Consider the following 16,017-nt stretch of genomic DNA (forward strand, 5'->3'; position numbering starts at 1 on the left):
AGAGAAAAATCACCAACAATTATCTCATAATTGTTTAATTAAAAAAATATAATCATATTATATATATAACTTATAGTTTTAATATCACATCTTATGCAACATTTAAACCATAACTCTTTTATCCTCTACTATATATAAATCATATTTATATCCTTTTCCTCCAATTAATATATCTCATACATCTTATCAATTATATCATATATAATTGACCAAAAAAGAACCCCTTATTCGGACTAAAAAGGGTCACGTGCACAAATCACTTTTTCTCTCTTCATCCTTTTAACAAAATTTCTCTCACATCTTGCATTCCTTCACAGTTCTCTTCCCCTTCTCCTTACAAATCACCATAGATTTCTTCACAAACTTCCTTTGATCATTCCAACATCTCCATAAGCAACGTTAAAACATTTCCAACTTTTCCAAAGCTTTTTTTAGGCAACTAATAAAGGTAATAATGTAATATTTTTTATCCAAAGCTTTGATTTCATCTTTCTTTCTGTTTTTCCATTTATGGGATTTCATTGTTCATACTCATAGCTTGATTTCTTCTATTACTTAGCCAAAAGGTTGAGTGATTTTCATTTTAGATTTTCCCCTTTTCTTCTTTTGTTGTAGCAAAGAGAAGTTTTTTGTTGTCAGTCCTTTATTAATCATTCAGGCTTGGTCTTCAAAGCCCAGTTCTGTTCTTTTTCAAATCTAAGTACTCAACCCCATCTTTTACTTTTTCAAACATTATTCAGCTTCTAAAAAACCCCCTCTGATTTTCTGGGAAAGTTGGGGTTTCAATTTTTTTGATGATGGGGTTTTCTTCTCTTGTGATTTTACCCAAAAAAAACTTTCCACCCCACCTTCATTTATCTTTTTCTCTGTTCAAAAAGTTTTTGAAATTTCTCTAGCTCCTCATCCTTTCTTTTACTAGTAGATCTTTCGTAGTTTGTTCTCAGTTCAAGAGCTTGATCTGATTTTAGCTTCTTGATTAAGCCTAAAATATCTTTTACAGGTTTGTATTTTAGCTTAATGGTAGAGATTAACAGGCTAAATCGCTTGGTGTCTTTATGATTTTTGGGAGATGAATTGTTCTTAATTCATACTAGTTTGTTATGTTAGCTCGTTTAGTCCATGTAGTCCTTCTTGATGTTAAATTTTGACCAAGTTTTTGTGTCTGATAAGAAAAATTAATGATTCTGTTGGTAATTTACTTCAATTTATGCATAATATTACTGGATTTTTCTGGTGTTGAGAGTGGAAATACTGATGGATTTAGTTCTCATTTGGGTTGGAAAGGTTTAGTTTATTTTTTTATTTTAGATCTATATAGTTTCAAATTTTAATGTAGTATGTAACACTTATGTTTTTTCCATGAATGTTATCAGGGTGATAGGATGGAAAGTCGTTTTGGCCATGAATATTATAGAGTTGGAAAGTTGTTTTGTTCATGAATTGTTGTGCTTTTTGGTTGTATTTTGCTTTGTTTATGGATTATTTCGGTACAAGGATCTGAGTCTATTATTTTTGTTGGAAGATGTTGAGGGTTGTAGTTTTCTTTTGGTGAAGTACTAGAGGCTTGAAAATAGAGCATCTCTTAGTCATCAAATGTAAGTTCTTATATATATATATTTTTTTAATGACTTTTTGGCTTATTTTTAGTTTCAATTTATTCACATATTTGCAAATATGTTTTCATATTTTGAACATTTTTCGGTGCGTATGAAAATGATTAGAGAGAAATAGTTTAGAGAGAAATAAATTGTAATGAAACCTTGAGAAAATAGAGAAATACAAAGAATATATACCATGTAAAGTAGATGTAGGCTTCAATGACTAACCAGTCTTTTTGGGTTGTCGCATCAGCTTTCATTTATGAATGATTTGTCATTTATGAATGGATACTCTACCATTTTATTTTAGTATCATTTCTGTCTTTCCTTTTATTTCCTTTTTCAGGATGCATAATTGTTAGAGATATCCTAATTTCTAGATAGTTGTTCATAAGTTTTTTTTTTGTTATGTTTATGCATTATTTGTCTAAATGATTTATTTTGCATTGTGGTTAGTTTCTAACCCAATATGGTTTAATTTGTAATGCATTTTTGGGCACAACAAACTTGAGAAAAAGAAGGTTTTTCACTTCACTACTGAGTTTAATTGCTTCTTTGTTTTTTTTTTTTTTTTTTTTTTTTTTTTTTTTTTTGTTAAGCATCTGGTTTATGCTAAAATCCTTCAATATTATACTTAGCTTAAATCCTCTATTTTTTAAAAGATATATATTGTAATCATTTTAACTGAAAAGAGAAAGAGAGGGAGAAAATTCGAAAGAGAAAGGGAGAAAATTCTATCATATATTTGAAATCTCTATTAAAATTTTAGCTCTATACCACATTGATTTTGTGTTTCGTTTTGTTCAGGAGAGAGAGGTTTTGAAGTTCTTGAAATTTATCTCGAAGCCTCTCTCATGGATCATGGAAGCTACAGCTATAATGGCTATTACTCTAGCTAATAGAGGAGTGAGTTTTTTTTTTTTTTATCTCTTATCTAAGAAAATAGATTTTTTTTAATAGGGTAGGAGTGAAAGTATTGTCAAAAATAGGTTTTTAAATCGTGTATTCGGTACACGATTATCGCTAAATCATGTATCAGATACACAAGTTCCTGTCGATCTGGCAAGCACAGTCTGTGGCGGCAGTCATGCAGCGTTGACTGAGATAATCGTGTACCCAGTATACGATTACCTTAAGTCGTGTACCCGATACACGACTTCCTCCTCCATTAAACAACGTTGCGCCTCTTCTTCTTCCTCATCCGAGCTTCTGCCTTTTCCGTCCAAAATCATCTTCTGCCTTTTTTTTTGTTTCGCCTTCTCTATCCAAAATCATCCGAAATCTTCCTCATTTTGTTTCCATCTTGTGCATCTAAACGTATCATTTTTCCTCCATTTGTTCGCCTGTCCAAAATTGTCCGAAATCGTCTGAATGCTTCAGTGGTAAAATTCTTTCCCTACATTGTTTTCCAATATATAATCTTCCTATAATATCATTTTATTTGCATTTGGGCTGAACTTAATGTTTAGTTTATGGATCTATGATTTATTTGTTGGGTTGAATATAGAAATATATGTATATATTTGTCTATTTGTTGGGATGATTTTGTCTAATGTACTTTATGAACTTAGAAATTAGATTTTGTTAGGCTGATTTTGTTGAACTATTTTTTTGGATGATTATGTTTGCCTATTTGTTGGGCTTTTTTTTTTTATATATATAATCAATTTGTTGGATGATTATGTATTTGTTGGGTTGGATGTATAAATATATGTATATGTTTATAAAAATGAAGATTGGTTTATATATATATATATATATATATATATATATATATATATATATATATATATATATATATATATATTATTCTGTTTGCATTTGGGTCGAATTAAATGTATGATTCATGGATATATTACTTTGTTTTTATTTGGGCTGATTTAAATGTATAGTTTATGAATCTTAGATTTGGGTTGATTTAAATGTATAATATTTAGATCTTATATGTTGAACTTAGAAATTGGATTTTGTTAGGTTGACATATTAACATATTTTTTTGTCAACTATAACAGTTGAAAAAATCATAATAAATATGTCAATGCGTTCTGAATATTTAGTTATTCTTGAACCTGGAAATAATGGAGATAGTGACATTGACATTGAAAGTTGATGAATTATTTGGAAATGACGGGAACATGATCTTAAGTTTGTACCGTCAAATATGTTCACCCAAATAGATTGAAAAATTACAAATTCAACGTGTGAACTACGATCTACTTTGGAAGAAAGGAATATAGGTGTAGATAACGTGTAATATAGAAAGGAATGCTGTTTAATACCAAAGAAGATTTACAGCTTACTATAAAAAAATATTGTGTGACAGAACACTACGAAATTGTTCTAGTGGAATCAAATCAAGATCTTTGGTATGTCAAATCTAAATCATGGAGTGATGGTTGTACTTGGAAGTTACGGGCATGTCGGCGTAAAATCATGGGATGTTCAAAATCACCAAATTTCAAAGGGAACACTCATGTTTGTTTTCAGAATTGACACAGGATCATTCACAGCTTATTCAAATTTTATGAGTATTGAAATTCAAATTTTGGTTAGAGCTGATCTTAGAGTACCTGTGGCCCTACTCCAAGAAGCAATTAAAAAACAATATGGCTATAATGTTAATTATAGATGGGTGTGGCAAGTCAAGAGAAAAGCGTGTTTGGTGATTGGGAGAGATCATATTCAGAGCTTCCGTATTGGTTGAGTGTTTTTGTTCATTACAATTCAGGGACAGGAACAGATTAGTTTTTCCTTCCCTCTGATGTGCCAGGTACGACTATTTTTGGACGAGTTTTTTAGTCCTTTGGTCCTGCAAGAGAAGGGTTCGAACATTATAGACCATTAATCCAGATCGATGAAACTCATCTCTACGGAAAGTATAAGGGGAAATTATTGACCGCCTTATCTATTGATGCAAACGGACATATATTCTCCCTTGCTTTTCCTATTGTTGAAGGTGAAAATTCATCCAGTTGGTAATAGTTTTTGTGGGCATTGCGTGAATATGTTACCCAAAGAAAAGGTATTTGCTTGATTTCTGATAGACATAAAGGCATTCTTGCTGTAATTAATAATGAAGAAATTGGTTGGAGTGAACCTAGAGCGTACCATTGATATTGTCTTCGCCATGTTTCTAGTAATTTCAATATGAAATACAAATCAAAGCAACTAAAAAATTTGGTGTTTAAGGTAGAAAATCAACACCAAAGGCGGAAGTTCATTTGGTGCATAAAAGAATTGAAACAATTGCACCCTGAATGTCTTGAATATTTTTCAAACATTGACTTGGAAAAATGGACTCAGTCATAAGACGGTGGGTATCGCTATGGGTGGATGACAAGCAATGCAGCTGAATGTATGAATGGTGGTTTCAAAGGTGCTAGAATGTTACCAATTACTTCTTTGGTTAGTCTAACATTCTATCCCACAATACTGTATTTTGAATGCCGGATACAAGAAATCAGTGAAGCACTCGATCGTGGGGACATGTATACAGAATATGCCTTAAAAAAATCTAAAGGTGGGAAAAACGAGCATCTGCACATACGGTGACATCTATTGATAGGGAAAGTCAAGCTTTTAAAGTACAAACTGGCATAAGTATGATTTCTGCCTATAAAGGACAATACACCCAAGTTTTGAGCTTGAAAGAAGGAACATGTTCTTGCAATAAGTGGCAGTCATTCAAGATTCCATGCTCTCAGTAATTACAGTTTGTAATTACATGCGTGTGACATACATACCACTTATTAATGAATGCTACAACTTGCCCAATTTCAAGCGTTGTTATGAAGACCGCTTCCATCCAATTCAACACCCAAATTATTGGCCAGAATTATCATTTACAGAAGTTCGTCCAAATGCGAACTTACTAAGAGAACAAGGTCAGCCAAAAGGTACACGCATTCATAATGAAATGGATTGGAGAGAGGCAAGCCAAAAAGTGTTGTACAATTTACAAGAGAGAAGGACATAACAGACGCACTTGTCCACAACGTACATTAGGTGCTTCGTCTTCGAGTCATTAGGTGTATTTTTTTTACTCGTATTTTTTTATATAATTGTATATTTTATGTACTTGTATTTTTTATGTACTTATATTTTTCATATAATTGTATATTTGATGTACTTGTATTTTTTATATACTTATATTTTTCATGTAATTGTATCTTTTATGTATTTATACTTTTTATGTAATTGTTTCATTTTATGTAATTGTATATTTTATGTACTTGTATTTTTATGTAATGAATTTATTTTATGTAATTGTGTCTTTTTATATACTTTTTATGTATCTTTTATGTCATGGATTTTATTATGTAACGTAATTTGAACTTCTTAAGTAAAGGAGTCTGGTCCTTCTAATCTTGTACAATTATACTAACAAAATACGCATCGTTCACAATCAGTATGAGATAGTTCTTCCACTGTAGTGTTGAGTTGTCAGAGAATGGAGGCGATTGCATAGCATACTATCCCATTTGATCACCGCATTATTCCCTATGTTCAGCAGACAGGTTTTCTTGGAGTTGCATAAATTGGTTTTATCCAGCTTGATTGGCACCTGCTACTCTAGTTGAGCGTTGGAGACCAGAAACCCACACATTTCACTTGCCTTGTGAGGAATGTACGATTACGCTGTAGGATGTTGCCATACAATTTGGGTTACGAGTGGACGGGTAACCATTGACAATTTCTTTACAGTATGACTGGAAGAACGTTTGTGAAGAGCTCTTAGGCGTTCTACCAGAGGATCTGAAAGGATCAAGATTGAGCATCCCCTGGTTGGCGTCCTAGTTTCTATAATTACCTCCCGATGCCGACGACATAAACGTACGTAGGTATGCACGAGCATACATCATGCAGCTTATTGGAGGATTTTTGTTTGCTGACAAGTCAAATACTTTAGTGCATCTCATGTTCCTCCCACTATTGTCTGATTTCGAGCACGCTGGTACGTATTCGTGGGGTAGTGCATGTCGTGTATGGTTGTATAGAGAAATTTGTCGGACTTCCAATGCACAAGCGTTGGAAATAGCGGGGCTACTGATACTACTACAAGTATGGACTTATGACAGATTTCCAATTATAGCATCACAAGTCCAGCTACAGGCCATAGATCATCGTCCACTTAGTGTTAGGTATTATTTCATTTATATATTTATTTCATTATCATTTTTATGTAAGAATATAAATTAATTGTATTTTTTATAATTTTAGATGGAGTGGTGTATGAGCTGCCTCTGAACATTCAGCAAATATGTTGCTCGTGTACAAAAAAATATTTAACATGCTGATGCACAATCAGGTAGGAAATGTATATATAAATGAATATTTAAAACATTTTAGATGTATACTTATTATTTTTTTTTTTTGTCAGATTATTTGGACGTCATACACACAATAGATTTGGTCATCCTTACCTAATTATTGCCGTGATGGTGAAGACATTTGGTTGACCGTCCCTCTTATATGCTTCCATATAGTAGAGTAGCATTATCCAGATCGTGTATTGAGACAGTTCGGTCTGCAATAAAAGATACCTTCGTTTGTCTTATACACTCCCAACATTACACCAGATTGATTTGAAAGGTAAGCATGACCAAGATTGGCATCGAATCTATGCGGAATATTTATCCTACTGGCATGGATGACATGATCGTTGTGCATAGGGAGAATTAACAAATGGGCCAGCTGTATCAAACGACTACTTTTCCTGGTACAATTCAATCACGAGGCGATTTATCATACCTGACGACGCTTACTATTACTACATGGTAAGAGATTTAAAATCAGACATTTTCCATATATATGATATGAATATTTTTTTAATATTTATTTTTTTTATTGTACAGAATAATTTTATCGACGATGTTCAACAATATTCAGTGCAGAATAACTTACCAGACTTGGGTTCAATGTGTCAGCAAACATTGGTCAACGTAGAAGGTATTATTCAACAAACAAGACGACAATGACAACAGGGTGAACCTAATTTAGAAGGACACGAAGACAACCCTCAAGAGGGGTAAAGGCCAGGGGGTCGTTTTTAAATTTCATGTAAACTTTCATTCACAAATTGTAAATTAAACAATTAATTATAAATATTCTTTAATATCATGACTTTTTTTTTTAATATGAGTGCAAGATATTTTCATTGTAGATTAAATATTTAATTAAGTTTAATAATGAAGAAATTTGTAGACCCATTCCTAAAGTCTTAATATTGTTGTACATCTACAATAAAAAAAAATAGTCAACACACTTTTTAAAAAAAAGAAAGAAAAAAAAAGAAAATCGTGGACCGGGTCCACGAGTTTGCATCTGACCATTCAGCCAATCAACCGACGTGGTGCTGACTGGATTAAACGGTACTCGTGTACAGGGTACACGAGTTTGCCACGTAGCAATCGTGTACCCCGTACACGATTTCACTACCCCAATTTCGTCAATAGTTTCCCCAAACACCTATTCTTAGAAAAAGTTTCCATCTTACCCTATTTTTGTCATTATATATTAAAAATATATTATTTAAAAGAAATCAAGAAAATATCTACCTTTGTTTTATTTATTTATAATAAGAACGCAAATATTTATGCTAACTTATGTTTTTCACTTCCCTTTCCGATCAATTAGTCAAGAATTTTCCTAAAAAAATGAAGATGAACTTTACAATATATTAGTTAATGAAAACATCATATTGAATAATCTAAATGTTTGCTTGATATTCGATTTTTAACGGTAGTTTTCTATAATCTAAGAAAAGAAATATTTTTTTTTTTATCGCAAGTAAACTCCAGATTGGTAGGATTTTGATGGTATGATAAGATTCAATTGTACGATTATTTTAGTTTTGTTCTTGTTTTTGTTGATGTATCTATATGACCCTCCAAAATAGACAACCAACTCTTTAGATATTTAGGTTTTTTAGCTTTATGTATATAGTGGTCAATGTAACTTGTCGATAGATTACTTAGTTATACAACTTCTCACTCTCTTTATCGTGAATTAGTTAGTTTTTATATTTGTTGAAGGTTAGTTGTATATTTAATAGCAACTAAGATTTTATTTTGTGTGTATATAGATTAAAAAAATATTGATTTGCATGTGTAAGCAAAAAAAGATTTATATGTATTTTTATTTTGTCAATAACAAAATCATGACAGATATTTAATAACGGACAGTTATTGATAAAAAGTAGGTGAAAACCAATTAAGATGATGTTCAATGTCGATTGAAAATCGATATTGAAGATAGTATTCAATGTCGCCTGAAAACTGACATTGAAGATAATTGGCAATGAAATGTTGATTATAATATCGGTTTTAAATTAACAATAAAGACAACCGATATTGAATACCTTTTATAACATGATCTTCAATGTCCGTTTTTAACCGACATTGTACCCCTATAATGTCAGTTTTAAACCAACATTAAAACCCAGTTTTCTAGTAGTGTAACTTTCAGAGACTAAAACAGGGATATGGAGGAAAATTTGTCTTCAGATTAAACTTTTTATGAATTCTATTTTTTGTTCTTCTCCTTCAGACAATTGCAACGGTTCCTTTAGAGATAACGACTGAGAAAATTTAAAATAAAATTCATCATTTTATGTATGAGAGTGACTACTTTGACGATAAATATATAAAAAAAAACACTAAAATAGCAAATGTTACATTTTCTATATTACAATACTAAAATTCATAATATATGTATACATTTATTTAATAATTTAATAACTAACACAACATTTTTTTACTTTGCACTATATATATATATAAATGAAAAGACGATAATATGGAACACTAAGAAAAAACTATATAATTCTTATTACATGTTAAAAGTTTAATATTAGAATTACAAAATAAAACTATGAGAATTCATATGTATTGCATGTGTTTTCAAACTAGTATATTAAATTGATAGAATAAAATAACATATCAACTTTTGTAAAGAAATCATATATATATTTTTTAAAACTGATAATATAAGATGCATTTTAGTTTGATATGTATTATTATTTTGAAAAAGAAAGGTATTATAAAAGGTTGATGTTGAAAAGATTTCGCCTTGAACAAACTTTGCATCTAAAGAAAGTTAGTTAAAGAATCGGTCTATATAATTCAGATCAATAATCTCCTTTAATGTACGGTTTAATAAATAATTAATCATCTATTTAGCCAAATTAAATACCTTTTATTTTGTTAATCTTTTGCTAACTAAACACCCTTCACTAATGCATGGTTATTGAGAGTGGGCTGAAGAGGTTATTTATTTGTTTTTTTAAGTATAAAATATAATGTTTTTTTAATTGTTATAATGGATACTAATTTTGGATTGAGAAGGCCATAATGGTAGGATAATGCAAATTTACGACATATTACATTACATTAAATTCTACGGATTTATAATGATTAATCTATAAATTTTTTGGTTTATTATTATTATTATACCTTTGAAAAAAAAAAAAAAAAAAAAAAACAGGATCCTTATGAAATTAATTTTTTTTTAAAAAAAAGATTTAGATCAAATAAGAAGCATCATTTTAACAAATTCTTCATAGTCAATGAGTCCATCTCCATCCAGATCAGCTTCATTGACCATTTGCTCTACTTCTTCATCTGTTAATTTCTCAACCATATGGATCATTACATGCTTCAGCTGCCCAAATACAATTAGAAATAAAATTAAACTGACTTAGGTTTTTGGAAGAAATTCTAAAATGATTAATTAAAATCACTTTGATGATTTTAAAATCACTCTAAAACATATTTTTAATTATTCTTTTGAGCGACAAATTAAGCATCAGAAAATTGAGTCAGTTACTTAACTGACTTTAAGTATTCTAAAAAAATCTACTTAGGCTAATTAGAAGTCAAACCTCATCAGGTGATATGTACCCATCTTCATCCATGTCAAATAATTTGAAAGCTTCACTCAGTTCTTCTTCTGCTTCATTTTCCTAAATATTCAAATGCACAATTTTTTAAATGGGACAGTATATTTAAATAATTATTTTTTATATTAAACTACTATCTTTTTCTTTTTACTATGGAATAATTTCTTCTTTAATTCTTGTACTTCTGAAATATTCAAATTTAGTTTTCCAACATTTAATAAATCTTAAAATTAATTCTTAATATAAGTATATTGTTAACGAAAAAGGGGTCTCTATTAGTCTTCTTTTTCTATAGATTTTAGCAATATATTTACATTATGTCTTTTCTTCAATAAAATTTATTATTATTATTTTATTAATTTAGATAAAAACTAATTTTAGAACTAATAATAAAGATTAATTTTAAGATTTATTGAAAATAAATAGACTAAATTTGGAGACTTATAAGTATCAAATAATTAGAATAATAAATGAAAACCAAATATATGAAATAAAATAGTATTTAGGTTAAAAACAGGAAAATAATTATGGGGTAGGAGAAAAAGCTTATTGGTTTTAACCCATACATATTTGTATGTTCTAACCTTACCCTCTGTATTTACTCTCTTTTTTTTTTTTTTTTTAATAAGATACGGAGATAAGGGAGGTCGGTAGATGCACTAGAATATTCAATTAGGTTGACACATTCCTATACTTTCATCCTCCCTAAAAAAACTCCCGTGGATCAAATTAAATCATAAGATTTAGATTTGAATATGATTTAGTATTTTCAGTGAGCATATATAGTTCAATGATAATTGGTATGTACTACTTCTTTAGAGGTCGGGTTCAAATCTTCTTGTCCCATATGTTGAACAAAAATAATAATAATAATTGTTATTGTTTAATTGGCTTGTAAATTTTCTTTTATCTGAATGTTTGATCTTTTTCGTTTGACTTTAATTTGGACTGATTGGTTTTGTTTTGGAATGTTATGTCTGCTTACGTTTTTTATATTGATATTGGTTACCGTGTTTGTCCCTTCCTTTAGAAGTTGTTATAAAAGGAAGTATTAAAATAGATTGAAAGTAGGTTTTTGGATATACACGTTGTTCTTCTTGTGCAGCTGTGGCAAAAAAAAGTAAGAAAGAAGTGTTGCTGAATTTATAAAGAGGGTGTGTGACTCTTGGAAAGAAGCATTGAGTTTAGAGGAGCCTAAAAACATGCAAGATCGAACAAGCTAAAAGCTTCTGACTCGGGGGAGCTTGAGTTGTGAAAAGATATTGAGATAGGTGACATCAAGTTTAGGGGGAGCCTAAACAAAATACTTATCTAAGGTTTATTGTATTACATTATAGTAGTTCCATCAGATAAGTAGTCTTCCTTGTAAACCTTTTGAATATTATTATATTTTTTTCAATTGGGTTATGGGCCCCTCAGATGTAGGTAAAATTATACCAAACAGGATTAACATCTTGTGTGTTATTTCTCTCTCCTTATCTCTATGTTGGTCCACTTGTTAGTATTACTGTGTCCACCAACATTCCTTTTATTTTGAGTGCTTGTACATTTTCTTTTTCAATATTAATATATATTTTTTTCATAAACACCTTTTAAAAGTTTAAATTAATAATTTAAAGTGGGTTTTAGATATGACTGGACTTGTTTAAATGATTTTTTTTATAAAAAAAAAAAGGAACACGTTTGATAATTATAAAAACAATTAAAAACTTGGACTAATTTATTATTAATTTACTAAACTCTATAACCAAGTTTAAGAATGGAATTTATCAGACTAATTTATTTGGTGACAAGAAACCTAAAACTCTTAAGCCAAATGAACTTTTATTTTTTATTTTTAATAGAATCTAATTCAAATGGTTGAAATTGCTCAATAGGATCTAAAAATTATTGAAATATGATATTTAATATTACATATCAAACGACTGCCGTAGTAAATTATCAACATATATATATTGAATAAACTAATTTATTTATCAATTTCTTAAACATAAAGATGCTTGTTTAACAAGTGATTGACTTGTTATTAAATAAAAAATGAAGATCCGACCATTTTTTGTTTAATCATTTTTGTTGAAAATATAAACATGCTTGTTTAACACTTTTACTATTAATTTACTTGCTTCACTAGACAAAATAAAGATCATATAATCATCGAAAATATAAATAAGTCAAAACTCGATACTAAAAATTCATAATTCTCCTTGCAAGTTAGGGCTCGTGAAGCTCGTTAAATATTAATAATAAAAAAGAGCGGTGAGCAATTGGAAAAGTATACAATTGATTATATATGAAAAATCAACACAATAATTTTTTTATAAAAAAAAGTTATACAAAATACTAGGAGCGTTCAAAAATACCCAATCACCCGAAAAAACCAATCAACCCAACTTAAACCGGTTTGGGTTGAATTATCAACTTATTTAGGTTGGATTGGATTCAAATAAATGAAAATTTTTTGGGTTGGATTGATTCATGAATTCACCTAATATAACCCAAATTAACCCGAACCAACTCGAATTTATTATTAACTTAAAATATATATATATATAACACAATTATTAATACATATATTGATATTAATTTTATTTAATTTCAATATTTTTTTAATAATTTATTCTTCAACAACTTTTAAAATAGTTTCTTTACATTTAGAAAGAAAATTTTCTCTATATAAATTGAAATTGAGTTGTTAATCTTAATTCAATATATGAAAATAATTAAATTAGATTTTTATATATTTACGTTTTGTTCTTTTAGAACAAAATTTTAAATAAATGACCCGATTAACCCGAACCAACCCAACCCAACCCAAATATTTGGTTGGGTTGGGTTGGATTCATTTTTTAATAAAAGTTATTTGGGTTGAAGAAATTTACAAACCAAACAATTTGGTTGGGTCTAAAAAGTCTTTCAACCCAACCCAACTCAACCTAACCTATGTACACCCCTACAAAATACACTTAGAATTTTAAGGTATGTTTTACAGTTATGCTCTTAGACTCTTAAAAGCTTTATTTATACCTTTCAATTTTGAAATTTGTTCTAAACAAATAATTTCATTAGATGAGAATTGATGTAAAAATTAATGTGTAAAAATTAGAATGCATGTAAGTAAATTGGAAGGATAGTAATTGTATTGTAAAAATTGATTATGTTTATATTTTGAGATGAAATAAATGACAACACTTTTATTTTCCATATAGTTGTAAAATCATACGAATTATCACATTATTTTTCATCATTAACAATTTATAAGTTCTCGGTGAAAGTAAATCTAAGTAAAATTGAAACTTTTCCAAATTTATAGGTATATTTTTTAAACCTACTCTAGAAAAAAAAATTACTCTTTTAAAAAATTCCAAAAAATACAATATGAGACATGAATGAAAATCCTAGTAAGTGCATGTAAATTAACCATTAAAAAAAAACTGAGATCACATATTTTTTTATATAAAAAAATCTATTAAATAGTTACCTTCATCTTCTTTGCCATGAGATTGAAGAACTCCCCAAATTCAATAGATCCATTTCCATTAACATCAACTTCATTCATCATCATTTGCAATTCTTCTTCAGTAGGGTTGTGATGCAATGATCTAATCGCTGTAGCTAGCTCTTCGATCGTTATACATCCTATATTTCAAAAACGCTTAGAGTTATTATAATCAAATAATTTCAGTAGGATGTATCGACCTAGTTGATATATCTTAATACTTATGATCTCTCTTATTTTCATATTTGATTCAAAGATATATATATAATCAAATAATTTCAAATATTAAAATTATAATCACGTTAAAAAAATATTATACACATTTTTTTCACTTAAAAATCATATCATGTGGTGTGATCATGGTTAACTCAAATATACCTCTACTAGTTATGACATATTCTTGATCAGTAAAACGTTCCTCAAGCAAAGAAGGAAAACACTTTAAATTGTAGTTAATAATTTTTTTACTTTTTTTTTTTTTAACTCTATGTTCTAAAAAATAGAAAACTAGTTTCAAATTAAGTTCCTGAACATGTTTTAGGCCAGTTATATTAGTTTCATTGATCTTCTTTTTAATAAATTTAATTAAAGTAGGGTTTATTTATTTTGTTTTATACCTTTTAAAAAATATTTTTTTAGCAATCCAGTCATATAGAAATTATGGAAATTGAACATAAATTTATTTCTTAAAAAGTAAAAATCCGGATAAAAAATATTATCAAATAGATTTTAAAATGATGAGTAATTTAAAAACTCAAACATAAGAAGTCGATCGAGCATCGTGAGCGATAATGGAAGATAATTTGATTTATATATTTATACTAATATATATTTTACAAGAAAAAATAAAAATCATACATACCATCACCATCTTTGTCAAGCAGACAAAAGGCTTCTTGAAATTCTGAAATGATTTGCTCTTCAGACATGATATAGTGAAGAAGAATTAAGCAGCTTGGTCCTTGACGAAAAATATATGATTAATTAGCTTTGGGTCTGGAACATATTGGAATACTAAAGGCTATAAATATACAAAAATTATACCTTCAAATTTAAGAATATATTATATATATTGGGTCCTTATATATATATATATGGGGTCACATTGCTTTTTCTTTAATAAACATTACGACCTCTTAAACTTGATTTAAAATGTCCACTTGGTAAATGCATGAATAAGATATATTTGAAAAATAAGGCTTTTTTTTTTTATGATCTTCATGTTTATTATTTCCTTTTTTTTTTTTTTTTTTTTTGACTTTAAGAAAGAAAAACAAAAACATGTTGAATTCAAAATAATAATAATAATTTTAGTTTTCGTTGTTTTTAAATAATTTAAGTTGATTTGATAACTATTTTCAGTTTTTTATCTTTTTTCCCATAATTTTTATTTTTTTAAATAATCATCTTCCAAATTCCAAAAATAAATTTTAAAAAACTATTTTTGGTTTTAATACTAAAAACTAAATTTCCATTAAACGAAATAAAAAAAAAAAAAAAAAAAAAAAAAAATGAAATCTGAATACAATTTCATAAGAAGGTGTCATAAAAATTAAAAAGACAAAAAAATAAAAATAATTGCTCACAAAAAGTCCATGCTTCTGAAAAATTGAAAATAAAATGAAAATAAAAAGAAATGTTCCCAAACAAATCCTTTAGCTACAATTTTCGTTTATAAATTGTAAGCAAATAAATTTTCTTGTTTTTTTTTTTAAAAAAAAAGTTTTATTTAGTTATTATTTTTATTTTTATTTTTTTGTTTTTCTAAACTCATTGTCACAATATCCTTATAGTTCGGAAAAAAAATTGCACATATTGACTAGGTCCTAATAGGTGATTTTCTTAATAGAAAAATGAAGTTGAATATATTCACAATTGGACAAAATCTGCAATGAAAATTAAGGAGGGCAAAGTTGAAATGTACAGGAATTGCTCTAATTTGGAAATTAAGCATTTATTTATTTATTTATTGGGATTCACTTTTTCTAATATTTATTTGGCATATATTTTTTTTAAAAAAAATG

At 28.5% G+C, this 16,017-nt stretch overlaps 1 protein-coding gene and 1 long non-coding RNA gene across 11 annotated transcripts; one reads left to right on the plus strand and one right to left on the minus strand.

Annotated features, from left to right (window-relative positions):
- Positions 1-244: 244 nt before the first annotated feature.
- On the plus strand, positions 245-7,734 carry LOC120080492 (uncharacterized). 10 transcript variants are annotated; one of them, XR_016530013.1, is made up of 6 exons: positions 245-448; positions 1,523-1,595; positions 2,406-6,739; positions 6,819-6,906; positions 6,979-7,375; positions 7,454-7,734. It is a non-coding gene; the product is annotated as an uncharacterized LOC120080492 (long non-coding RNA). The 10 variants fall into 10 exon arrangements; XR_016530008.1 differs by having other exon boundaries at positions 1,374-6,739; XR_016530012.1 differs by having other exon boundaries at positions 1,523-6,739.
- A 2,242-nt stretch (positions 7,735-9,976) lies between these two features.
- On the minus strand, positions 9,977-15,053 carry LOC120080388 (calmodulin-1-like). The gene is made up of 4 exons (XM_039035035.2): positions 14,856-15,053; positions 13,976-14,133; positions 10,480-10,560; positions 9,977-10,259 (listed from the first exon to the last, which is right to left on the minus strand). Exons 1-4 carry the CDS (start codon positions 14,920-14,922, stop codon positions 10,125-10,127), a joined length of 441 nt encoding a protein of 146 aa, XP_038890963.1. The 5' UTR covers positions 14,923-15,053; the 3' UTR covers positions 9,977-10,124.
- Between the last annotated feature and the right edge of the window lie 964 nt (positions 15,054-16,017).

The sequence above is a fragment of the Benincasa hispida genome, chromosome 6, assembly GCF_027475165.1.
Source record: "Benincasa hispida cultivar pf3 chromosome 6, pf3_genome.v1.1, whole genome shotgun sequence".
Lineage (NCBI taxonomy): Eukaryota > Viridiplantae > Streptophyta > Magnoliopsida > Cucurbitales > Cucurbitaceae > Benincasa > Benincasa hispida.

Coding starts and splice junctions, on each gene's coding strand:
- LOC120080388 (XM_039035035.2), bottom strand. CDS start 14,922: ATGTCTGAAGAGCAAATCATTTCAGAATTTCAAGAAGCCTTTTGTCTG. Junction 14,134..14,855: donor GCTTGACAAAGATGGTGATG/GTATGTATGATT, acceptor TTTGAAATATAG/GATGTATAACGATCGAAGAG. Junction 10,561..13,975: donor TCATGGCAAAGAAGATGAAG/GTAACTATTTAA, acceptor TTGAATATTTAG/GAAAATGAAGCAGAAGAAGA.